The 26,403-nt window shown below is 41.5% G+C and overlaps 1 protein-coding gene across 2 annotated transcripts; it reads left to right on the plus strand.

The window, feature by feature from the left end:
* Nucleotides 1-54: 54 nt before the first annotated feature.
* Nucleotides 55-24,941, plus strand: USPL1 (ubiquitin specific peptidase like 1). 2 transcript variants are annotated; one of them, XM_073341129.2, is made up of 9 exons: nucleotides 55-142; nucleotides 6,884-7,050; nucleotides 7,608-7,736; nucleotides 8,788-9,442; nucleotides 16,442-16,528; nucleotides 18,862-18,991; nucleotides 19,901-20,026; nucleotides 20,730-20,890; nucleotides 22,889-24,941. In XM_073341129.2, exons 2-9 carry the CDS (start codon nucleotides 6,952-6,954, stop codon nucleotides 24,856-24,858), a joined length of 3,357 nt encoding a protein of 1,118 aa, XP_073197230.2. In that variant the 5' UTR covers nucleotides 55-142; nucleotides 6,884-6,951; the 3' UTR covers nucleotides 24,859-24,941. The 2 variants fall into 2 exon arrangements, with proteins under 2 accessions (XP_073197230.2, XP_073197239.2); XM_073341138.2 differs by lacking the exon at nucleotides 55-142 and adding an exon at nucleotides 151-269.
* The last annotated feature ends 1,462 nt before the right edge of the window (nucleotides 24,942-26,403 follow it).

A 26,403-nucleotide genomic window follows, 5' to 3' on the forward strand; every position in this document is an offset into this window, starting at 1 on the left:
GCGGCCCGGCGGCCTGTCTCGGCTCAGGGCGGCGTTTGTCTTTGGTTGCAGACACCATGGGCGCCCGCGGCGACGCGGAGTGCGGGGCGGGCCGCGCCCGCTGAAGGGGAGAAGCCGGGACCCGCTGTGCAGGCGTGAGCAGGTGAGGTGGAGCTGCTGCCGGGCCTACCCGCCTTGCACAGCCCCCTGTGGTGGGGAGCCCGCGGGGAGATCAGCTGCTAGGTTGGGACCTGCTCCAAATACCGACCGTGTCTAGCGCGCCTCATCCGGTAAAGCTGCCCCGGCCGGAACGCGTGGGAACTCTGCCTTGGGTCGCAGCCTGGTGCGAGGATAAACTCCTTTCGGCTCCTTAGCACGCCTAGCTCCAGGAGACTAGTGCTGTATAGAGTGGCGCTGAAATATGACTACTTACTTCTGTGTAATTTCAAATGCCGACTGCATATTTCCTGTCAATCGCCATGTCCCATTCAAGGCCTTGCTTTTACTGTTCAAATTGTGTCAGCTGAACTGTGTCAGTGTTTTAATCCTGGTGCTACTACAGTTCCCATCATCAATGTGTAAAGGCTCCGTTATGTTCCCATCAGTGTACAGCATTCTGTGTCTCTCCTAGAATCCTTCCCTGGTCTCTGGACAAGTCTATACTGGGCTAGAAGTCAAGTCAGGGAATTTGTTCAACATAATCCCATCTGAATCCGTTTCTAAGGACTGGTCTGCACTTAGAATCTAGGCCAACCGAGCTATGTTGCTCAAGGGTGTGAAAAATTCACATCCCCTGAGAGAGTTAAGCTGACCTCAGCCACAGTATAGACGCCACTGTGTTAATAAAAGAATTTTTCCATCAATCTAACTACTGTCTCTCAAGGGGGTGGATTTACAGCAGCAACAGAATAACCCCTTCTGTTGCTGTAGCAAGTATCTGTGCTATAGTGGTGGTGCTGTAGTGCTTGCAGTGTGGACACAGCCTAACACCCTCTCACTGGCTGTTGCAGATGGGGTAGAGTCTAGAATACCTTGACCGTGACAGTTTTGCCATAAAACGTATTAGATACCTCACTAGCTAGAATTATGTCCAGATGCTCTTTCTTAACCTCATGGATTGGGGTAATAAAATATGGGAATGCCTGCACTAAACCTTTTTCCAAAATCACCCACCTTTGGTCGCTCCAGCTGCAGTTGAGTACACTAGTATAAACTGGGCTGTTTTTACCACTGTGAACTAATCCTACTTGGACCAGGTCTAGATGACATGGCAATAAAATGCTTAATCCCTGCTTGTCCTAGCAGTCCCATAATTTCCCATGCTTACAAGCAATTTAGCAGTGTAGGTGGAGCTTCTGGGCACACTTAAAGCTTGTCTACGCTACCAAATTTTGTTGACAAAACTTATGTCATCACCCAAAAGTCGACAAAACAAAAATCACCAAAGGGTGTTCACGCTTGCTCCCTCTGTTGACCGTTCATGTCCACATTGGGGACACCATCATCAACAGGGTGAGCAATGCACTGTGGGTATGTATCCCACAGAGGAGTGTTGTGGGAAGGAAGAGCTGACCGCTGCGTATCTTGGGATTCTCTCCGAGTTCTGCCACAGCCCCCTCAGCTGCCGAGAGCAGCATCATGACGAGCTCTATGAGCTCTCCGTGCTGAGGAAGGGCAAAGCAGCACAGCAGTCTGTCCTCCTCCCCTTGCAGCAGCCATCTGCCTGCTGCTGTGTTCCTAGCGCAGGGCAGAACAGGAGCGTGCCGATGATTTGCTCTTTGTATGTTCCCCAAATGGAGCAGCACACAGATAGTTCCTGGAGCTTTGAAAGGGGAGGGCAGCAGAGATCAAAACACTGAGCAGAGTGATCAGGGCAGGTATTGTGGAAGCCAGTTCTGTCCACAAAACAATCAGCAGTGTCTACACTGGCTTTTTGTTGACAAGGGAGGAGAAAATACAAAAGTCTCTTGTAGGGGTGGAAGTTTTTTGTTGCCAAAACTGGGCGTTTTTTGCGACAGAAGTGTGTACACTCTTGCTGTTTTATCGCCAAAAGAGAGTTTTTGGTGACAAAACTTGCTAGTGTAGACAAGCCCTTAGACTATTGCATGGTGTTGTGAACCAGTTTATACTGCAGTTCATTACAGTTCCCCCAACCCCCAAATCTGTGTGAATCTACAATATATCTTGCAGGATCAAGGCCTGAGTTTGTCTTTTCCGAGAAGGAATCTTGATTCTGGGAGGCTGTTTGAACTGTAGTGTAGACAGGATAGGACAGGTCCTGTGTTATACCTTATGCAATAACAGTGTCATTCATTTTGTGCTTAAAGTAGATTGTGGTTATGTTCCTGAAGTTGCCATGTTTTAAAATATATTGTGATTAGAATAAACAATGTTAGTTGATGTCTGACTTCTTGTGTTCCAAGCAAAAGGAAAAAAAATTGAATTATCCGGTTTCCTTTTGGAAAAAAAATGAATATATAACTACTAATACGGTCAGCGTAAGTGTTGCAGTTTTTCCATTGGGGCTTTAATTGTAGTTTCTGTACCCTCTCCTTTCACCAATACCTTCTGATAGAGATTACTTTTAAAAATAAAGTGGGGGTGGGGGCAGGAAGAATAACAAGATCATTTGCAGGAAATTTATTCTTGGTATTCTTTTAACCTTGAGACGGCAGAGAGGAGAATGTCACAGATATTCGATGAACTGGTCATTGGGATCTTTGATGGAGATTCTTAACCGAGGAATTGTACTTTGCCTGCAAGGGACTCTTAATTTGTAGATCTGGGGCTGAAACATTCCAACTAAGGACTTGTCAACACTACAAAATTAAGTCAACTTGAGTCGACATACAGCCACTGCGGTAATTAAAGTGATGGTTTATGTCCACACTTGTTCCTTCTGTTGGTGGTGCAGGTCCTCACCAGGAGTGCTTCCTCTGATTGAAGTGGGGCATTGTGGGACACACAGCTGGAGCCAGGCAGCCCTGGGGCTGACAACCTCAGCTGTAGGCATGGGGCTCACAGCTGTGAGCTGCCCCCATGCAGACAGCTGAAACTGAGCCAGCCCTAGGCTCAGTTTCACAGCAGGGAGCCTACCAGCAGTGAAATTGACATTTTTGTCAGTTTCACGGCTGCTGTTGTTACACACTTGGGCTCTGGCTCCCTTCACCATAGGGCTGACATCCCGAGCTGTTAGATCCATGTGGGGTTGACAGCTGGAGCGTGCTCCTCCGTCTCCGGGACTGACAGCCAGAACCAAAATGTGAAATAATAGCAGCCATGAAACTGAGAAGAATGTCCCTTTCACAGCTGGTAGGCTCCCTGCTGTGAAATTGAGCTCCAGCCAGGAGCCCTGCTGCTGCCTCCCAGTGAGGGATTGGGTCAGGGGAGGTAGAGAAGAAAGAGCCCAGATGGTGGCCATGATTGGGCTCTCCTCCTGCCCAGTCTGTCAGTGGGAGGAGGCAGTGGGGCTTCAGGTTATCATTGCTGGGGGGAGAACTCCCCCTGCTGGGGTTGACACCAGGAGCCCTGCTGCCACCTCCCAGTCAAGAGATTGCCTGGGGGGGGGCGGAAATCCCAAGACTGACACCTCCTGGTGAGGGATTGGTGCGGAGGAGAGCTTGGGTGGTGATAGGGCTCAGGCTGTTCTCCTCCCCCTGCTCCCATCAGTCAGCTGTGGGGGAGGGAGGGCTCCAGCTGTCAGCCCCTTGGGACTGACCGCCAACGGCTGATGTAAGTAATGCATTGTCTACACAGACATTGCATCACCCTAACAACATCAACTTAAGCACTACGCCTCTCATGGAGGTGGAGTTATTATGGCGTAATGGGTTACTTCTGTGGAAGCAGCATTGTAGTGTAGACACTGACCTTATTAGGTTGACATAAGCTGCCTTAGGTCAGCCTAACTCTGTAGTATAGACTAAGCTTCAGTATCCTACATTGTTTTAGAAGCAAGAGGAGTTTATTCTGCAAAGAAACTGAGGTAATAGTTTTAAAATGCAAACAGCATATTTGTAAAAAAAATTTTCAGCTTACAATGGTTGTTACTATTTGCAGATATATTTGATATATATTGAGACATAAACTATGACTTAATAATTTGTTTTTTAAAAAAAGTCTTTAAAGTGTGTTAGTCTTCTTGTGGTGTGTGTGTGGGTTTTTTTGTTTTTTTTTAATGCAGGGTCTGCTTATATCAGTGTAGAAAAAGCTAGGTTTAGCTCAAGTACCATGTTTGGCAAGTGGTGTGTGCCAGTGCTGACCAGGAAAGAAAAGAGAACAGGGGATTAAAAATGAGGCCTCATGAGTCTGAAAATACATCATGTAGGTGCCCTCTAGTTCTGTTTTTGTGATATTGAGGTGATTGTGAGACTGGGACAACACAGTTTACAACATTGAAGTATAACCGTTTCTAAGTAGTGTTTTCCACTGTGTGTCATGTCAGCAGCTGCCAATTTTTATCCAGTACACCAGCCTCTCACATGGAATTGCCAATGTCTTATGAGGAGGCCACTCCAACATCACTGCACAGATTTAAATGCGTGGGCAGCTCAGCTGATGTTACTGTTTTATTTGGTTTTGCATGCTTTGAAGGGGGGGGAAGAATTGCAGATCCCACTCTGTTAGTTCTGCCTGCCCCATCCTAAAAAGATATTTATAGTTAAAATATATTGTGATCACTCTTAAATGTATAATAAATAGCATGGGCACACACATTTTAGTGCATCATTGCTGTAGATGGGTTGTTGTGATTTGCCTGAGTGATGTACATTACAAAATAGCATTTCAGTATTTTGGGGGTTTTTTAAAAAGGGGGTGGTGGTACTGGATGAGGAGGTACACAAGAAGCTTTTGAACCTGAAGTTTCTTTTTGAGAAAAGTGGAACACTGATTAGATAAGGACTTCCACTGAGGTAGACGTCAACATTTTTTAAGCTAAGAGGTAAATATTGATGAAAACAAAATAGGTAATATTATGTATTTTTTTTAATTATTAATCAGAAATATCTAGATGTCTGCAAGTCTGGTCAAGAATTTCTTAAGAATTACAGGGTTTAGAGGTTTTTTTTAAGATGAAGTTCTAGAAAGATAATGCTATCAGTCGGGGAGCGTGACTAAATTATAGATCTCTGAGCCAGTCAGGAAGCTTTTATTGGTATACATGCTCTGGTTAACATTTTTCCAGGCTTTAATATTGATCTTGGGAGGTAAACAGTTGAAAATTACTGACATGTGACTTTTTTTCCCTGTATGTAACAATGATAAATCCATGAAAGCATGTACCTTGGTAATATTATGCCACTGGATGGAGAGTTGGAGAGCTGGGCTTGCTATGTAGTCCAGCAGAGCTGCCCTCTTCTTAATTCATTAAGATATTACCTTGAGTGAGTCCAGCAATGTGTTATTTCTTATACTTTTCTGATCATAGTTCATTTTTGAGCCCAACGTTCTCCACAACATGTATATGCTTCAATTTCATATAACCGATGCTTGTGTTCTTCAGAACTGCTGTTATGGAGTTGAAATAGAGAATAAATGCTTTTATGGCCTGTAGTTGTACTTTCTAAGTGATAGTCCTAACAGCTCTCACCTCACAAGCTAAATGATTTTTGGTCTGGATTGGTATTTGGATGAAACTCCAAAGAACCCTTAGGTGCTGCAGGAAGTGGAGTTGGTGATTTAGTAGATAGCACCTTTTCCTCTGACTCAGAAATAATGAGTGCCCCAGCGTGGTAGCTGTGGGGGGCACTGTGCTGTTGGAATGTCATGTTTCAGATGTGACATTGAAGAATAAAAATAGCTCTGGAATGAGAGAGGGTGTTAACCTCCTTGACCTGGACAAAATCCAATGTAGGTAGTTATTTCACCTACCTGAACTTTTAGGGAAAGTTTAAAGGGACATGATATTTTGTTTACATTTGGTCTAGTCCTGCACCTACTGAACTCAGGGAATTTTCAGTTAACTTTTGTGGGTACAGTACTGGGCCCTTGTTGTCTAAATTGCTGTGGTCTGCTACCTTTCATCATAGACATGGCTGAATTTCACTGTTGGATTGAAGTGATTTCTGCATAAATATGTCAGCGTAAGAGCTAAATTATGCTTTCTGATGTGTGTGTATATGGCTTATACTGAACTCTGCCCACAGAAAGTTCTTATGTGGGAGATTGCCTACATGTATCAAAAAGGCAAAATTTGGCCCTACGCTTGTGAAGTTATTTGAGATGAAAGGTGCTGTATCAATAGTAAAATCTTACTCCCTGTTGTAAGATGTGAGATAGTATTATTATTGTAGCAGTGTTGTTGAATTACTATGTCAGAAAAATCCAGATTTTGGCAACATTCAGAGTTGCTTTCTGCAGTTAGGAGGCAAACAGTCACATTTGGAGGAACAACTTCTTATAGTTTATTATGAACCCAAATTAAATTTAGCATTTGGAAAGCCCATAGCAGATCTTTGATGCTCCTCGCTTGGTGAGCAACAACAATGTGAATTCTTTACATCTGCTAATTCTGATGTCAGTCTGCACATTTAGCATAGTCCTTTCCCACTTAGGACCTGATCCTGCAAATTGCTCTCCCCAGGCAGACCCTTATCTTTGGGCAGAGCACTGCACTTTTGAAGTAAGTAGGGCACTGCATGGGTCCCAGGGTTAGCCACATGGAGAAATGTGCAAGACAGGGCCTAAAATTATTCATCTATTTTGCAGTTAATATGAATATCACATTTAGGTGCTGTTTTATTTTCCAGTTTCAGTTATAAACCCATAACTGTTCATCTTAAAAAGGAAAAGCACCATGATTTCTCAAAGAAAATATAAAATATGCTTTAATCTTAATTCAGATTTTAAATCAAAATTAATACAATTTTCATTTAACTGTTTGTATTCGCTTCTTATTTTTCAGAGTTCTTTGAAAAATCCTTAGTGGTCTTGACAATGTTACAAGTGACATAAATTAGCCTGTGGCACAGAATGATGGATTCCCAGAAGACTGGAAATGGTTTGCAAGTGATTGGACAAGGGACTGGTATAGGGATATCTGCACTCCACATGGTGGGGTATTTGGGAAAAGTCAGTTGAAACTTATTTTTCATGTGTGCAAAGTTCATTTTTTCTCTATTTTTGAGAGATTTTAAATTGGTCTTAATTTTACAAAAATAACTTTTTATAAATTATTTTTCCACGGAAATCTTATAGCAATGGCGAAAGATTGTTCTGTTTTAAATACATTTCTCTTTGAATTTGTTTACTGGCATTCTTTTCAAAAGCATTTGATCTAGTCCTTTGAAAATCTGTGATTTGTCTTTGAGAGTTCAGAGTTTATATTCACTGGCCATGAATAACTTTGTTCAGTGCAAATAAAATGAATACCATTTCAATACATAAGGTATTTGGTGTAAAAAGCTTATGAAAAATCTTATTTAAAATGATAGCTGGGGACAAATTAATTTAGAACTCTCCATTTCCTATGTATATTTTATTTGCTATGATCAAATCCTAAAGTGTCAAGTTTAACTTTTGAATTACATAGCTCCTGCATTATGAAAAAATACAATTGTTTTTCAGTGCTGTCATTTATACCTTACTGTTTAGGAACAGCGTATCATTGTATGCACTTTATTTTTTAGAACTGTAATTCTGCTGTAGTAACGTCAGATGACTGCTGCCCAGCCTGCAAAGAGAAGGGCCAGATACAAGCTTTACGGACTTACCGCATTAGTTTTCAAGAGTCTATTTTCCTTTGTGAAAATTCACAGGTATTATATCCTTTTTCTATGTTGTTGGACTGCATATAGACCTTTATCTTTTAGCAACCCCATCCTCTAAATCTGAGCATTTGATAGCTTTCAATGGTGCCCACAGCCCAACACAACTCAGAATCAGGCCCCTATGAGTTCATATGCTAGACAGTTATCCACATGTGATTAGACAGAGCTAGCATGTCTTTATGTACTAACTGTCTAGGCACAATTCTTGAAACTACAGGAATTACATGAAAAGAACAAAGGGTAGTTTGTGAGACAAGGCATCCTATTTAGTACTAAATACATATGTATGAAACAAATTACAAAAGCTATTGTTTTGTGTTCCACATTTCCAGTATTCCAACACAAAGGAGGGAAGATGGGAGGCTTATATCTGCAGGGGGTGAATTGCAAATAATTTGGTAACAAGTGTAGATATCCACACTTCCAAGTATTTTTGTTTCTTTTTAAGTTTAGTTGAATTTCCTTTTTTTTTTAATAGTTGGGTATGGTTGGAGTTGTTGGTGTGGGGGTTGTTCTTGTTTCTTTACAAGCTACAGTGGGTCTTGTGAGGATTGTTACCCATAAGTTAATTGAATGTACCCTCAAATATAATTTCTCGTTAAAGTTGTAAATTCAGGCTTTCTTTTTAAATAGTTGTAAGATGGGACTGGAAGAGCAAAGAGCTCGAGTCATTTTCCAGCTTCTGAAGGTCTGTAGGAATAGAGTTCTTCTCCTTACAATATAGGAGATGGGATCCTTTCCTGGAAATATTATGAGGTCTGTGGGGAAGAAGGTGAAATGAAGAGAACTAGGAATATAGAGAGAGTATTATATTGGTTATTGACATTAATCAAGGTAACTTCTGTTAGTACGCAATCACTTTATAAGAGAACTATCAGAATGCACTTCCAGTCCTCATGCATATGTTGATTTCTATGATAACATGTCAATGTACAAATGTTTTGTGTTCATTTGAACTGCATTGTTTGTATTAATTTCTACATTTTTTCACCCAAAAATGCTTTATAAATATCACTGTAATCTTCTTTCCTCCCTTCAGTGCATCTACCCTCTGGGCTATAAACCCTTAAACAGCATAATAATTCCTGCTGATTCAGAAAATCATCAAACTCAGTGTACTCAGAGAAAAAGGAAGATTTTTGAAATCAGTCCTACAGCTTCCCCCATTGAATCATGTTCAAAACAAGCTAGGACTAACAACAATTTGATAGATGCTGAGCACACTTTAAATACTGATCTTGTTCTCAAGTATAATGGATATAATTTATGTATGACCCAGCCATGCCTACCTGATTTATCACAGGATGATCAGCAGAAACCTAATAGGACGGCTGAGTCTCTGGAGCATAATGTGGATGTGGCAACTGTTATCACTGTTTGTGGTGCACAAGAAAGTCCTGACTCTAATTCCAAAACACAACTTTTGCCAGATTCTGAACTTTGTTCAATAAAATCTGAAATCTTGCATGGAGACAGCAAACCTTCATTGTTCATGGGGCATTTGTGTCTTCAGTGGAGGAACGTCTATGCTCTGTGTTGGTTAGATTGTATTCTGTCAGCATTGGTACACTTAAAAACTTTAAGGATTGCTGTGACCAAAGCGTGCACTGAAGAATCTGTAATCCAGAGGCTGTTTACAAAATATAACCAAGCGACTGCACTCTTGAATGCCTGCCAAACAAATAAGCTAAAAGGTGAGTAATTTTGTCTGTCTTTTCATTTCAAAATCCTTTGAATGTAAAGGAATATTGATACAAGTCTACAGAGGAATTTGTGTGTATGCAGAAGTTTTCATTCCCTTCTATTTCAAGGTTGCCAAGGGGTAGCTGCAATTTGTTGTTATGGAACTCAAGATAAAGATGTAATTTTCCCAGCAGGTCCTCGGTAACTAGCGAAACTATGCAAAGGCATCTCTGCACATTATGTAAGGGTGAATATGCACCCTCTCTAAAAGCAGATATTTGAGGGCAGGTCTGCATTTCAAAGCTAGGTCATCTTAGGGTATGTCTTCACTACCAACATTAAAGCGCTGCCACAGTCTCCTAGCTCTGTGGGGGGAAAAAAACCACCCCACGAGGGGAGTAGCTACCAGCGCTGGTGCACTGTCTACACTGCCACTAAAAATTGCAACCCTCAGGGGTGTGTGTTTCACACCCTTGAGCGAGAAAGTTTCAGTGCTGTAAAGTGGCAGTGTAGACAAGGCCTTAGCTACATCGCTCAGGGCTGTGAATAATTTCATGGCCTGTGTGATTTAGTTAAGTTGATCTGTCTCCTCACTCACTCAGTCAATGCAGCTAGGTCGATGGAGGAATTCTTCAATAAACCTAGCTGTGATGCTGTATGGAATCTGGGGGACACTTTAGGATATTATGAATACAAATGTAAAATTGCCATGAGTTATGCCAGATATGCCATGTAAGATATCTGCAAAAATGTTATAATTTGCCAGATACGATGATCTTGTTAAAGTTTGTATCACCTTTGTATTGTGAGCTATAGATATATGTATATATTTTAAACTTGTGCTGTGCTTCTGGGTGACACCCCCAGACAGTTTGGCATCAGCACTGCCTATCCTGCCTGATTGTCCATTAAGGACCATCAGCTACACAATTGACCCATTTGAGAGAAGGCAAGGGAAAGACCTCCATGACTTAGCAAGGCATGCATGGGCATGCCTATGGACAGAAAAGGCTTCCAAGCCATGTGCTGGGCAACTTGTGTTTGAAACGAAGCTCAAGCCCCATGGCAGAAGACTATAAAAGGCAGCTGCATCTTCTCCAATCTAATGTCTTCAATCCTACTTCTTACCTATGGAGAAACTTTGCTACAAATTGAAGCACTGAACAAAGGACTGAATGACCAATCCAAGCTGTGGATGTAGTCCAGAGGGACTTTCAAGCTAGCAAACTCACCAATACTGCTAGGAACATGATATATGGACTTTGAAGTCTTTGTATGTATGAGACTGCTTTAGCATTTAACATCTTTCTTTTTATTTCTTTTTTCTTTATAATCGTTTTACTTTTAGACACTAAAGGATTGGCTGGCAACATGGTATTTTGGGTAAGATCCAAACCTATACTGACCTAGCAATGTGGCTGACCCTTTGGGGTCAGAAGAACATTTTTGTATATGTGAGCAGAGTTTAAAATAACTTCTCACTATACTGGACCAAGGTGCTGATTTGGGAGCCAGAGAACTGGAATGCAAGAAGTGTGCTGTATGATTTCTTTTCCTGCTTCTTGGTAACCGGTGTGGCTGATCAGAAGCGCAGTTTGTGACTAGTGGGGGAGTTTAACTTCAGTGTTACCCATTAGTCTTGAGTGTCCACTCTCCCTTTTGCAGCCTGCGCTGACCTTTGGCATTTCCAATGCGGGCTGCCCCCAGGCACCATCAGGTCACATTGGCATGGTCTGGCCAGGATCCACAGAACCAAATCATTTGGGTTTTGGATCACAACCCCACACTATTCCAAATTTGAAATTTAAAACTCAGTGTTAAAGGTTAAAGTTAATCACAATGAGTGATCCACAATCAAAACTGTGAACCCTGAGAGCCAGCATCTTCAGCATGAGAGAGAAATGGTGGAACTTTGGGCACAAGAGAAGCAAGCCTTGGCCCCGCTGGAAGAAGCTGAGGAGAGAGCCAGGCAAGCTGAAGAGAGAATCTCACGGGAGGTGAATGGAGCTGCTGCAAGCGGAGACTGAATTTGCCAGACTTAAACTCCAAATTGAAGTGAAAAAGAACAGCAGAAACTGTGTCATTCTGAAAGTCCAGTTTCTAATGATGTTGGTATATTTAATAATGTGGTAACTGTTTAATCAGGGTAATGTCCTATCCCAGTTTAGGAAAAGTATGAAGGTAAATCCACTGATCATCTGTAACTAACGGAGATTTGTGAGGGGGCTGGTATAGGATGCTAAGCGGTTGTATTAACTAGGTATGCTATAACAAGGAAGAGTGTATCTAGCCTTGAGATTGAAAAATAGCGGTTTGTCCAGTCAGAAAAGCAGTTTACATGGTGAAGAAATTTCTGAATATGTCTATCTCAGAAGAGAGTTTTGGGATTAGATGAAGAGCTGAAAGAAGCTCAGGAAAACATATCTTTAGAGCAGATTAATGTTGATGATCAGTTTGAAGTCCTGACTGAGGAAGGTAAGGGTAGATTTTTGGTGGTTGATGGATTGCTGGCAACTGAACCAAGTGGAAGTGTTTAGCTCAAAGTAGCTGAGTATGCTGAGCCACTGCTTGTGGAAAACAGCAGCTTATCTGTTAAGGGAGAAACTGTTTCCAATTTTCTGTCCATTGGGAGAGGCAACCAGCCTGTTAAGGAAGCCGCCCCACTCTCCCAGTAGTTATCTGGAAACAGCCATGGGTGCTGAGATAAGGGAGAGGAAGGCAAAGTTTAGATGAGCATAGGGCAGCCTTTTAAGCTGCTGGCTTTGTCTAATCAGCAGTTTGGGAAGGCAAGGTTAGTGGAACATGAGTATCCCTATACCTTACCTGTTATCAGTGTGGAGAATAGTGATATTGCAAATAGTGTACCTAATGAAGGCGAATGTACCTCCAGTCCTTCATTTCAGGAGCAGACAGAAGGAGCCTCTCAGCCTATGATGGAGGATATTTCAGTTGTCCCAGAGGTGGTTCTGGACTTAACTGAAACCCGAAAAGGAAGTGTGTCTAAGCTTGTGTGTGGTAACCTGCATATTTCTAGTGAGGAAAGCTGCAGAGGGAAAGAGTGCCTCCAACCCTTTAACTATGAAGTTTAGCAACTTGCCTGAAAGGGGGTTATGTGACAATCCTGTAATGTGCCCGAGTTGATTCTGCGTGTAAGCAAAACTCAGAAGGAGTTTGTTGTGGCTCCACAGAGCAATGCTTTTGTAAAGCAGAAAAAAGATGGATTATTGCTTAGAAAGATTCCTGAAGAGAAAAATCTTTGCAAGCAGTTTTCTGTAACTGATGGATGTGGAAGTGATTTGACTGAGTTAACCCATGGTGAATCACTGTATATGGAAAGCAACAGTTTGGGAGACTTGTTTCAGTTCCTTACTGCCAGAGTTTTTCTGAGGTGTATATAAATCCACTGACCTTGCTTTAGAAAGATCCAGTGTGGATAGCCTAGAGAAGGTTTCAGATGGGAAAAATTGTTAGAGAAATTTAACAGCCCTGTGGCCAAGTGGCTGGGCTTGGCCAGCATGTTCTCCATGCTGATTCTTTGAGTTAAGCAGTCTGTAACTCAGGGTCTGAGGAAAGATTGGGTTACTGGTTTTTCAGAGCAGAACAGCCTTCTAACTGAACCCATAAGGATGCAGGGGACCGCAGGCAAACTCTCACCCTTAGACACTTTGGACTGTTTTAACGAGATACCAAACAAATCCCCTCTCTAAGCTGGTGGTGGATCCGCAAGCATGCAGGAGAGTCTGTGTACATGTTCATAGCACAGAGGGGCTGCAGTTGGTGAACACACCTAGCCAGCAAAGGATTTCTGTAAGCAGGGAGGTTCAGTTTTCAACCCTCTAGGAGAAAGGCAGGACCCAGTCCTGCTGAGGGGAAGAATGAGCGTCCAGCCTTGAAATTGGTGGTAGATGAGAATTTAAAAGTGTCTGGGTTGATACAATCTACCTGGCTAACCAGGGAGGGGGAAGATTTGCCCCGTAGCTGTTAAAACAGAGAACACACGTGGCCAGCCAAGGGATTCAGTGGAAAAAAGAGGCATGGTGTGACCAAGATACTTATAAACATTCACTTGTAACAAATTTGGTGTTAATGTATTTGATTTTGATGTCAATCCTGGTAAAAAGGTACAATGTGCATGTGAAAAGCCTGTAAACATATTGGAAATGATACCTGAAAATACTGTACGCTAAAAAGCCTTAATTGTAAAATGGTATGACTGATGATACATGTAAGCATTCTTGAAACTTGGCACAGCAGAGACCTTAACAAATCTCCCCCTCCCTCCCGATGCTTCCTGCCTGCCGCGATCAGTTATTTCTTGGCATGTGGGAGGCTCGGGGGAGAGGACATGGAGCACTCGAGGGAGAAGGCAGAATCGGGTGGGAAGTGGTGGGGTGGGGCCTGGGCCCTAGGGCAGGTCAAACCCTGGCACATTGGAAAGTTGGCACCTGTGGTCACTGTAGTAAGTGTCTACAGTGGCAAAGCTGCTGCTGTAGCACTTGTAGTGTAGACATACCCTTGAAGCAGGTCTACGCTACGGGGCTAAGCCGACCTAAGTTATGCAACTCCAGCTACCTTAAGTTGACTGTTGCGGTGTCTACACCATGCTGGGTCAACGGGAGAAACCCTCCTGTCAACTTACCTTATGCTTCTCATTCTGGTGGAGTACTGGAGTTGACGGGAGAGTGGCAGTTGATTTAGTGGGTCTTCACTAGACCCGCTAAATCAACCCCTGGTGGATTGATCACCATGTGTTGATCCCCTAGTAAGTGAAGACAAGCCCTTAGTGTTAAGATTTCACTTGTGGATTTCTTCATCATAGTAAGAGCAGAAAGCGAACTGTGCAAAGCTGGGTTACAAAGATTGATGTAAATCTGAGTCTTGTTTTTTCCTGGTTAGCATATTGAGCTCAGGTACTAGCTCTTCGCCTCTGAAAAGTTGGATTCTAACATGGCTTATGTCGCAGTATAAATGAACAGTTGGCCCATCATGCCAATACTAGAAATATGGCCTTAAGCATTTTGTGAATTCTTGATTCAGTTTAAGAAGTTGTAAATTAGCAGGGACTTTCTTTCCTACCCCTGGTGAGCAACTAATGGAAAAAGTCATGAGCTAGTGGGGGAATGATCAAAGGCAGTCTGCACCAAAGAAAGAGAGGTTCCTGCAGGGAACTAATGCAGATTTGTAACCGGCCAAAATCTGCTTTTTGATAGGTGGTCCTGAGAAAGATTGTAATTTCGGATTATTTCTAATCGGGCCAGAAATAACTTAAAGAGCCTGTCAACCCTTTCACAGACCCTGTGTTTAAAATGGACAACAGTTTTTGATACTTCGTCAAAAAGACGACCCAGGAAAATGTAGTTTTGAGAGAAATTGCTTAAAAGAATGAAACAAAATTAATGATTTTATATTAACACCTGTTTAACTGAGATAAAAATCATACACTAATTGCACTGAAATCATCAGGATTACGTTGATTGCTTATTTGTTTCTGGGTGGACATCTTAAGTGTTGGTGGTGTTAACCTATAAAGTCTGATAACATGGGGCCTGCCTACTTGAGATACTACTGCATTTGCAGGGAAGTATTAGAGTAGGAGCCCCCTTGGTTTAAAAGGGAAGGAATGTCCAGCCAACATCTTTTCCTCTCCCCCCTTGCCCCCTGGAAGGGTTCCTGGGCTCTGAATTTAGTGTCTGCCCCCTGCTCCCATGTCTGTAATAATTTGAACCTGTTGGTTTCCGGGGAACACTGCAAAACCCATCAGTTTACTTTGAGCTTCCCTTTTCCACCAAAGCCTATCTATTACTTTTTATTGATAGTGTTTTTAAAAATCTGTCAGAAGTGCCTGGAGCATGGGGGAGGATTTTAGCTATATTTCAGTTTAGCTATATATTTATCTATATAAAGATTTTAATGAAGAAATAGTTTCCAAGACTGTTTGTTTGAAGTCCTTACTTTAATTATGGAGGCTCTGGTCTTGACTCCAAAGTTAAGTTCTGTTTTGCACTTAAAGCAACATTTGTTCTATATGACAAATATAGCATGCCCTTCTCGTATTTTACAGCACTTGGAGTACAGAATTAATTTTCAGACCCTACAAGAAAATCTGTTTTGAGTTTAGAAAAATAAATTTGAAAACCATTACTTAATCTGAGGCCATGAGCATTAAAATGTCTTCATTGTTTTATGGTATTGCATGGCATCGCTACAGCGCAGAGCTAAGCTTGTTTGGGTACTCTAACTGTATGTTTTTCACTTTAATGTCTGGATTTTTAAGTGTGGCCTTAACTCTGAATTTTCCAGGATTATAATGCTTGGTTTGGGAATATTTACAACATCCCTATAATATTTTTTTTACCCTTAAATTACAGATACATACTCTCAACCTTCACTTAGGCCATGTCTATGCTAGTGAGCTTCCAGCGGCACAAATGTACTGATGCAGCTGCACCACTGTGTGTTCACTCATGGAGCCACTGTATGCTCTCATCAACATAATTAAGACACCTGCACCAAGCAGTGATAGCTATGTTGGCAGGAGAGCATCTCCTGTCGACGTAGCGCTGTCCACACCGCCGCTTTTGCTGGTGTAACTTATGTTGCTCAGAGGGGTGTGTTTTGCACACCCTGAGCAATGTAAATTATACCAACAAAAGTACTAGTGTAGACATAGCCTTAATCTAACAATGTTTTTTGCTTGACTATTTAGATTACACGTGAATTAAACATATTTACACAGGCTTTAGACAAGATTCATTTAAAATATTCCATTGAGTAGATCATAGTAGAAATTTGATTCCTTTAAGTAGTTAGATAGCTTTTACATCTTCTAATGTAATCTTTTACAAATCACCTAAGTAAAAGAACTTTAACTATTTAGTGTCATCCAAATGTTGTGGGTAAACAAATGTTAATAGAAAATGCATTGGTTTGCAGTGAATTGATTTGTGTATGTGGTATATAATATGAATTAGATTTGATTTTTTTTTTCTGGCTGAATCTTTTTTCTTTAGATGTTCTTCCAAAAGCTGAGTTGCATCTAAATGAAATCAGAAATGTGATATTTGCTCAACTTCAACCTCAGCTTAAATGTGAAATGGGTAAGTAATTTTCCAGTTCTGTGAATGCAGAGATTGCTGTTGTCAGTACTTAAAATGCATTCCATAAGAAAATGAATACAAACAACTTGTCTCCTGGGGGGGGACATCAGGGGAGCAAGAAGCATGGGAGGCGGGGGCCAGGCCACTTTTGGCTGTTTGGGGAGGCTTATGCTCAAATAAATTGGTTAGTCTCTAAGGTGCCACAAGTACTCCTTTTCTTTTTGCTGATGTAGTTAATTGTTAGTATCTTTCATGCTCCATCACTCAGTGAGCAGCTGTTTGATATCTTGTCTCTGTTCCCTTCTTTCCTATAGTGCCTGTACCTACAGGCCCACAAGAATCTTTCTAAGTGCATGCAGAGATGAAAAACACTTGTGGTTGTGCAAAGGGCAGCAGAAATTTAATTTGCAAAAAGCAAAACCTGTTTCTTGTATGAACAGAACACTTATGCAACTTTGGGGAGTGGGGAAGATCTTTGTGTAAACACTTAAGTTCCTACAATTGTAATTTTTAGGCGGTGGGAAAAATTGAGAATGGTATATAACATACATACATGTATATATGTAGAAGAACAGTATAGCTTCAAGGTCTTAAGAATCCTTTTATATTTGGGGCGGGGGAGGGAAGGGGCTGTCATTCTGCTATGTACTCTGCTTAAGTGGGATGTCCTCCAGGGACTTGCTGTAGGGTTAATAATACTTAATGACAATGACTGCCGCTAATTGGGAATGGTAATTCCATTAGTGCTTGAGAGGAAGTGCAGCAGACTATCAAAAAAGCATTGAAAATGACTATACATAGTACTGTCAAATGCACGAAGTAACCACACTGAGAAGCAGAGAAATCTTTTTCCTCTAATATTTTAGTCGGTCATTTTAGAGCTTTTGACTGGAAAAAAAACCACCACTGAAAAGAAATGGGGTGGGGAAGAAGTGTAGCGAGGATGACTAATACAGGTGACGTGATACAAAACGGGCACAAACTTAAACAAGCAGATTAAAATATAACAGATACTTGATTAACCTAGGGTCCCTGGGAGATCTGGTGGTAGAGCATGGAACTCTTTATAAGACATGGAAACATAGTAAAAGTAATTTACACACACACCCCCCCAAAAAAAAAAAAAAAGCTGCAGTGGTTTTATGAAAGCGTATGTTTTATGAGATCCAAAGCTACAGCAGAACAGCATGTGCATAGAGCAGAGGTGGGCAAACTACAGCCTGCGGGTCCCTCCTGCCCGGCCCCTGAGCTCCTGGCCTGGGAGGCTAGACCCGGGCCCATTCCCTGCTGTTCCCCACCCCTCTCCCCTGCAGCCTCAGCTCACTGCGCCGTGGCGCAATCCTCTGGGCAGCGGGGCTGTGAGCTCCTGGGGCAGCACAGCTGCAGAGCCCGGCCTGACCCGGCTGCCAGCCACCAGTGCTCCAGGCAGCACAGTAAGGAAGCAGGGGGGGTTGGATAGAGGGCATGGGAATTCAGGGGGAGGGGCGGGGGTGTGGATAGGGGTTGGGGTGGTCAGAGCAGGGAACGGGGGGTTGAATGGGGGCAGGGGTCCCGGGGGGCAGTCAGGAAGGAGGGGGGGTTGGATGGGTTGGCGGGGGATAGTCAGTGGCAGGGGGTTGGATGGGACAGGAGTCCCTGGGGGTGGACATCAGGGGGGCAAGAAGCATGGGAGGCGGGGGCCAGGTCACTCTTGGCTGTTCGGGGAGGCACAGCCTCCCCTAACTGGCCCTTCATACAATTTCCAAAACTTGATGCAGCCTTCAGGCCAAAAAGTTTGCCCGCCCCGGCACAGAGGCTGCTAGATCCTCTTTCCTGACTCCCCAGTTATAGGTAGGACTAGATGACCTCCTGAGGTCCCTTCCAACCCTGATATTCTATGATCGAACTCTGGATGGATGCTCTGCAGCAGAAAGCTGGCAGAGCAGCAAAGTTCTCCCCATTCTATAGGCTTTGTGTGGCTTGACATCCTCCTATCCTCTGTGGAAAGTGCTCGCAGCAACTTGGCTTAAATTAGCAAATTGTTAACAATTGCACGTGTTCATTTATTTTTCATAATATTAGAAATAAAATTCAGAGTTAAGGCTGCATGTCGCATGTGAAGAGCATAATTGACTTGTGCAGATGCTAATTTTTTTCCATTCAGCTGATCTCCATTTTCTTCAGACCTTAGTTTAAGGGGGTGTATTATTCTTTTGGTAACCATAGCTGTACCCATGAAGTTATTCCAGTCATATCTCATTTACAGTGGGGATCAGATTATAGCCTTGCAAATTGACATAGCATTCTAAGGTATAATCCTGTCTTCCCTCTCTCTTTTTTTTTTTCCTTTGAAGGTAAGAAGGAAAGTCCAGTATTTGCATTCCCTCTGCTTTTACAAAAGGATCCCCAAGTCGAGACACTTTTCCTGCATTCTTTTTCATGGATGTTTGAATGTTTACATTGTGGCTACAGCCACCAAGACAGGTTAGGTTTTTACCTAAGCCACATTTATTTACATGTATTATTGTACTTTCAGTCTTCACTTAATAAATATTTTTCTTCAAACCAACCTTGTGCACAAAGTGTATACATTTGGTAGGAAAGGAAGAATTGTGATAGTGAAGTTATCTGGTCACCATTTTCAAAGGTCAGCATTTGCAAACGGTTTCCAGGTGGTGTATGGTATAATAGCTACTGACACAATTGTATCCTATGTAAAAAAGAGAAATAACTGGTGATTCTGTTCTCAAATGCTGACTTTTTGGTGTTGACTGCTGTAAATCTCTCACATTGCTGCTGTTCTAATGAATAGCATGCCAGACATGACCAATAAATAGGTATATCTTTCACGGTTAAATAGAATTAATTCATCTAAATTGCATAAAGTCAGAAATGTAAATCTGATCCTTAGTCATATAATTGAACATTTGAAAGTGTCCTCTACTCCTTTTGGTGTTTTAAAATGTTAGACAGATGTGATGAGGTTCCTCAAGGTCATCTAAATGGCAGTTGTATTTAGTGTAACACATCAAAGTGTCCTGAATGGTTATGCACTCTGTAAAAACATATTCAGGAATTTCTTTAAAGCCATGTTTCATTAGGGTATAAATTGACATTCAAAGTGGCGAAAAAATGAGTCGCAGAAAATACATTGTTCCATTTTATTATAGTCTGTATAAAGGATTACTGATTGATATTGATGGGCAGATTGAGGCAAATTGAGTTTATATTTATCCCACTGGCAGTGCCAGGGATATCAGTGGAATTGTGCCAGGTGTAAGTCGACACTGCATGTAGCCTGTTAATTTGTGACCTCTCTTTCTGGTAAATGCTAGTATTTTTTTCAGTAGCTCAGGTAGACAACTGATGGAATTTTATTTTTCTTCTGTCCAGGTGTAGGAAGACACTAACAACATTTACAAATATAATCCCTGACTGGCACCCACTTAATGCTATTCATATTGCTCCATGTAATAATTGTAATGATAAATCTCAAAGAAGAAAAATGATTTTGGAAAAGTAAGTTTGAATCACTTGAGATCTTGAATATAAAATCTTAATGTTTAAATCTACACATGATGAACTTAATGTCAGTGTTCTGTCACCTTTATGACATGTTGAGAGACACTGAAGAGCAAGTTTCCACTAAATGTTCAGTTACCAAGGTTTGAAATCATTCTGAAAATTCTCACAGATGTTGTTAGAAATCTTTAATATATGTGGAATATTTTTGTTCAGTTTAACACACTAAGCAGACCTTTCATTTGAGCCAAGTTGTAAAGCCCAACACTGAATATCAGTCTTTCCAGAGCATCTGGTATTGAGGGATGATAAAACTACCACTTTATAACGTTCAATGTTTTCGTCTGACTTGTGGTTGTCAGCCTTCCAGGTTTGGCAGAACTCTTATTATTTTGTCTTTGTCCCAAAACATTTTCTTTATAGGTTTTTTTTCCCCCTCCAAAGCAAATTAAGCTGTAAGATGACACCTCTATTTCACTAAAAGCTTATTATGTATTAAAATTGGAGTGCCCTGTTCCTATGAGCTCCCAGCCCAAATTATATATTTGTGTATAATTTGTAAAGCAATCTTAAATTAATAAACAGCAGTAGAACAGTAATGCACTGAGCGAACTACCATTCTCAAAATGCATTGCTTGTGATTTCATTAATAGCTTGAGCCACTGTTTTATTCCAATAAAATGTTTTGTATCTTTATCAGAGTACCATCAATATTTATGATACATTTCGTAGAAGGTTTGCCACATAACGAGCTGAAGAACTATTCGTTTCAATTTGAAGGAGATTTCTACCAAATAACAGCTGTTATTCAGTATCAACAAGATCCAAAACACTTCAAAACCTGGGTTTTGAATCCTGATGGTAACTATTACAACTTTATTATCATCATAGATAAAGCTGCCTCTGTTACTAATTTTGGGGTTATCATAATCACTTTACTATCTTAATAGATAATTTAAAGGTTTTCTTTTGTGTATAATCTAAATTAGGTATTAAATATTTGCAAATATGTTTACATTCTTTGGGGGTTTTTTAACTCTGATTTGACTGACTCAGTAATGTGCTGCTATACTTACTGTTAACTTCATTGGAAAAAGTCAATTGGATGTGATCATTTTCTCATCAAACTTTGGTAAAATTACAAGAAACATAATCTGGGCACACTGTTAGTTCTTTCAGGTGTTCAGATTACATGGATATTACATAGTAGTGTAGTAGAGTCAGCCGCCTCCTGAATGCCCCCTTGTGACGAGCTTGCTGTGCAGGTGCCCGGACTTAATTTCTCTTATTGTTTCCTCAAACTCAAAACACAACCCAAACACTTCCCTTCTGGGGGTAAAATGTATTTAGTCCTCTGGGTGCACACTGGTCCTCCAGGCCCATCCCAGTTGAGTGTCTGTCTCTCTCTCTCCCCCCTCCTAGGTAGGGAGTCCACAGCTCTCCTTCCCAGAGGCAGATCCTCAGTCAGCAGCCACTCCCAGGCTTTACCTGGCTAGAGTTCAGCTTCCTGGCTGTGACTGCTCAACTTCCCTAGTGTTAGGATCTTCAATGCCAAAGCCTTTTTCACTTGCTATAGTTTGATACAGCTTCCTGAGCGTCCCCTTCTGCTTTTTATAGGGCAGTCACATGATCTCTCCCAGGTGTGGCTCTTTCAGTAACGAAGGTTGGCTGACCCTAGCCCTCCAGCCCTTAAGGGGCAAGCTACCCTGTTACAGATACCAGATGTGTCTCTTTGTGGGAAAAGCAAGTTCCCATGGGACTCGCAATGCTGTCAATGCTCAGTTTCTTCCTCCTGAATTTTGCATTTCTTTTAAGAGTAACTAGTAAGTTGCTGTTTTGATTTGTTGAACTATAGAGTACAACCCAGAAGGAACTCCCAAAATTCAAAGAGAAAAAATAGTTGATTATTTTGGTCCTCCTGGAAACCTGCTTCTACAGAGGGAGGAGAGAGAAGAGATCATTTTAATCAAAACCTCCTTGTCAGCTGAAAAGTTGTCCATTTAAATTGAACTCTTTTTTTTCTTCATGCGACTCTGGCAGAGGATGAGAAACATCCCACTAACCGCCAATAAATTCAGGGTATGTCTGCACAACAAAAGCTGGCCACAGGCTCGCCTACCTAATGAGATCCAAGCTAGTATAGGGTTCCGTGACCATGAAGGCAGCTCAGTGTGCGCTTCAGTGCAGGCTGCACAAGCCTGGCATAGCCCCTGAGTACACACTCTGCTCGCTAGCCCACTCTGAAGCTCATGGTGTACTGTCTCCAGTGCTGCCTGTATCCACGCTAGCTGGATTCAAACTAGCTAGCCTGTGCACAGCTTTTGCTGTTCACACTATGCAATGCGTGCACGCTTAAGGTATCTCGCTTTAGAATCCTTACTAAAAACATTACATAAATTTTTGTAACTGTTGGGATGCTTGGGAGGGAATTATCTATATGATCAGTTTCTCCCCTAAGCCCCTTCCCCACATCTTTATGAAAAATAATTCCCCAAATTCTCTTCTAATGAGAGAGGTCTATATGTCTGGTCTGTCCATATATTCTCAAACAGTATGTCAGTATCACTATCTTGGCCATGAGCATCAGTGTGGCTAAGGAAAAAGAGTTACTTTCCATCTTGGTGATGTTACTAGGAATTCTGTTGCTTCAAGTGGCCTAGTTAAAGTGGAAGACCCCCAACTTTTCTTTGGGGAAAGTGAGGGAACAAATAAATCCACTTCATTCACCAGGGTGTATGTAGCATTGTCAGGGAAAGAGTTAAAAATGGGTGGTTTTGGGTCTCAAAAGAATAATGATCTGAGTTTCAATGGCCATTGTGTATCTTTGAGCCTCTAAACTATTCATTTTTTATTTTTCAGAAACTTGGCTTGAATGCGATGACATAAAAGGTCCATATTGTGAAAGACGTGAAAAATTTGAAGTTCCTCTTTCAGAGATTCACATTGTCATTTGGGAAAGGAAAGCATCCCAAGTGCCAGATAAAATGAGCTATCAGGTCCAAAGTGTAAAATCTGAAAATCTTCCTCTTAATGATGCACAGTCAAGTTCTTCTCAAGTGTTGCATCGTGATGGTGATAATGCCGTAGACGAAATAACTACAGTATTTCACAAAAAGGAGATTGTGAGCATTCCTGTTAACGAACAACAAAAAGTGGCCAGAGATGATGATGAAAATAGCTTGCTTTCTGGCTTAGAAAATTTGGCAGCTGATGATGTTATAACGCTGACACTTGTAGAAATTCAAGTTGATTCTGAAGGTAAACCACTGGACAATGGACAGACTGTGGGAAATCACCTAATTGCTGAAACAAGCTTGCTGAAAGAGCAGGAGTCAGCTTGTTCCGATCACACTCCATGTACAGAAGACGTTTGTAGTCCAACTACGTCTACCAACATGTGCACGCCACCTGAAAATGCCTGTATTTCCTTACATCTTGAACAGTTGAACCTAGCAAATATTGCCTCTGCTGTTCCCACCAGAAACCATTGTAGTGACTCGTCCGCGCCATCACAATCTCAAGAGGCAGAGGCCAAGGCTAACCCAGTCAACACTGAGAATATCGTGTTAAATCCAGAACTCTTGCAGAATAAGAAATTAGCATTAATGGAGAATGTTATGCAGAAATCATCTAACACCAGAAACACAAGCAAAATTGTAGCAGACTCTCAGGCTGCAGCTTTGTCTGCTACAAATAATTCCACCCAGTCTTTGCATAAAGATCAAAAGAGAGGATTTGTAGGAAGTTGGGTAAAGGGGTTCTTAAGCAAGCATAATACCTTTATGCCTTCAAGTGCCTCAATTCATCATCATAATAAGAAAAGTTACAAAAATCCTTCTTTACTAAGAGCTGCTGACTTGCACCTCCCTACTAAGGGGGCAGCTAATTTTGGTGGCTTTCAAGCCAAAGGTACAAGCAAAACAACTGAGGAGGCGCCTAAATCAGCTGTTTGTCAAGGTGCAAATATTCCTCCTTTGTTAACAAACATCACTGGTCCTTCTGTACATGCTCGTCTCCCTGCAGTAAACCCTGTAGTTGATGGTCCACCTTTGAATAAGTCTGGAATTTCATTGGGCACCTGGAGTGAAGTAATTCAACCCAACACCCCCATCTTTAGTTCCAAACCTCGCCATGGTGAAAATGGAAATCACAAATCTGATGTGAAGGATAAAGAATCGGATGCCAAAACTCACAAGCTTCGTTTAAAACTGCTTAAAAAACTGAAGGCTAAAAAGAACAAGTTGGCTTCACTTGATAGGCTGGCAAAGACTCAGATGTGTAATGGAAGCTCTCCAAATAGAGATGTAGAAGATCTGTTACAATTTGGATCTCATCATGAAAGTGAATCAGTACAGAACTTATTGAATGAACTACAGTATCAGATTGATGTTGCAGACAGTGAATCTGTATATAGTACAAACTCCAACATGTCACTATGCAGCAGCCAGAGTAATGCAGCGTTTTTAGCAGACTTACTATCTCCTCCTTCGATTGTTGCTTCTTCAGAGCTTCCAAAAGATGAAGATGAGTGTAGATATTTGGAAATGGTGGATAGCAATACTGCAGTACCAGTGCATAGTGTGAGAACCAACCCCACATGCATCACTGTGACAAGCGAAGACCATAATTATTACAGTCCTGTAAAAGAAAGCAAGTATGAAGGTCATACAGACTCACTAATGAACAAATCCTGCTTGAAAAGACTTTCCTTTGAAAGTCCCACAAAGGAAGATTTCCTTGAAGACCTGTTCTCCTCCACAGTGTTGAACTCAATAGCAGGAGACATAGATTTACCTCATTTTGATGAAACTCTATTTGAAACTTGTTGAATTGTTGTAATATTTGTTTTTAACATTTGAGAATTTTGTATATCAGCTTTCATGCAAAGTACTATTAAATTATTTTCAAACTAGTTTATTTGCACACTGGCTGTACTTGAACATTTTAATCTGAAGTATTTGCCTCTTACGTTTCTTTGTGGCTGTTGAATAAGATTTTTAGTCTTTAACTTTCTCAGTTATTTAATTGGAAGAGTTAAGGATCTTTTACAGAATCTTTTAATGAACGTTAATCTTAATTTTTTTCCCCTGCTTCAATGTGCATTTGTGTTAATTTAGAAAGGTGAAATTAACACGCATTCAGTTTTCTGGACCACAGGAGTAATACCTATAAATTACTGCATTTATAACTATAATTTCAAACTATCCGGATTCCTGATGTCTGTTTTACATTATTTTGCCTACTATTTAACATTTCAAGGGTGTTCTGCAGAGTTCCTTTACCATTGTCACAGCTGCTGTTTTACAAGATCTACCTGTGTAAATGCTACTCAAATTCAGCTTGAAAGAGGGATTTGAAAGCAGAGACTTCCCCTTATAAGGTGATCGCGCCTCTTAGGGCTTACCTTCTGGGTAAAAGAGCATAACAGTGCACACCTTACTTAGGGTTTGGCCATGCATTTGCAGCACCAAATAACATTTAACATATGGCATCAAATTTTAATGGTTGTATATAACACTTAAAATATCCTTGTAAGTTAATATTAAAAAAAAAAAAAAATTCACTTCTGCAAATCTACTTACCAGATAATTATGCTGTCTAAGGAATTATCTTTTAAATGAGGAATCATTTCTCTCATCACTGACTTTTCGCAGCTGGATCTCGTGAGTGAGTTTGTTGCCACTGATGGGAGTCGTACATTCTCTCTCACTGAACTGAGGCTATTCCATTCCCTAATTTGGTCAGATGTATGTTTTTCAGACATGAAAAATAAAAAATATTTAATACTGCTTTTTTAGTAGTGTGATGAAGTGAGGCTGTTAATGTTTCCTCTGAATATTGTAGGGGTGCCTCAGTTTCCCCTATGCATTTCTTAAGTCTCTCTTAGTGGTGGGATAAGGGGGTGTAATTGTTGCAGAGCAAAGGGCCAGTGTACATAAATGGCTGACACACTGTCTCCTGGCAACTGATGGCCTGGGCCCTTCCCCCCTGCAAGGTAATAGCTAAAGGGTTGGAGAACAAAAGAATCAGGTGACCTCCTGGCCTGGGAAAGGGACAAAGTCAAGAGGAGGAGGGGCTGGAGGATGTCAGGTTGGGGCTGGCTGGGGATGTGGAGTGAAGTGCAGACGTGGTTGTCTGGCTCACTGCCCCCCAAAATGGACCTAGCTGAGGGGTCTTGTTCTCTGTACCTACAAGCTCTGTTTTAGATCATGTTTCTGTCCTGATAAACCTTCTGTTTTACTGGCTGGCTGAGTCATGTCTGACTGCGAAGTTGGGGTGCAGGACCCTTTGGCTTCCCCAGGACCCCGCCTGGGCAGACTTGCTGCTATGGGAAGCGCACGGAGGGGCAGAGGATGCTGAAGGCTCCAAGGTCA

Source organism: Lepidochelys kempii, chromosome 1, assembly GCF_965140285.1.
Source record: "Lepidochelys kempii isolate rLepKem1 chromosome 1, rLepKem1.hap1, whole genome shotgun sequence".
Lineage (NCBI taxonomy): Eukaryota > Metazoa > Chordata > Testudines > Cheloniidae > Lepidochelys > Lepidochelys kempii.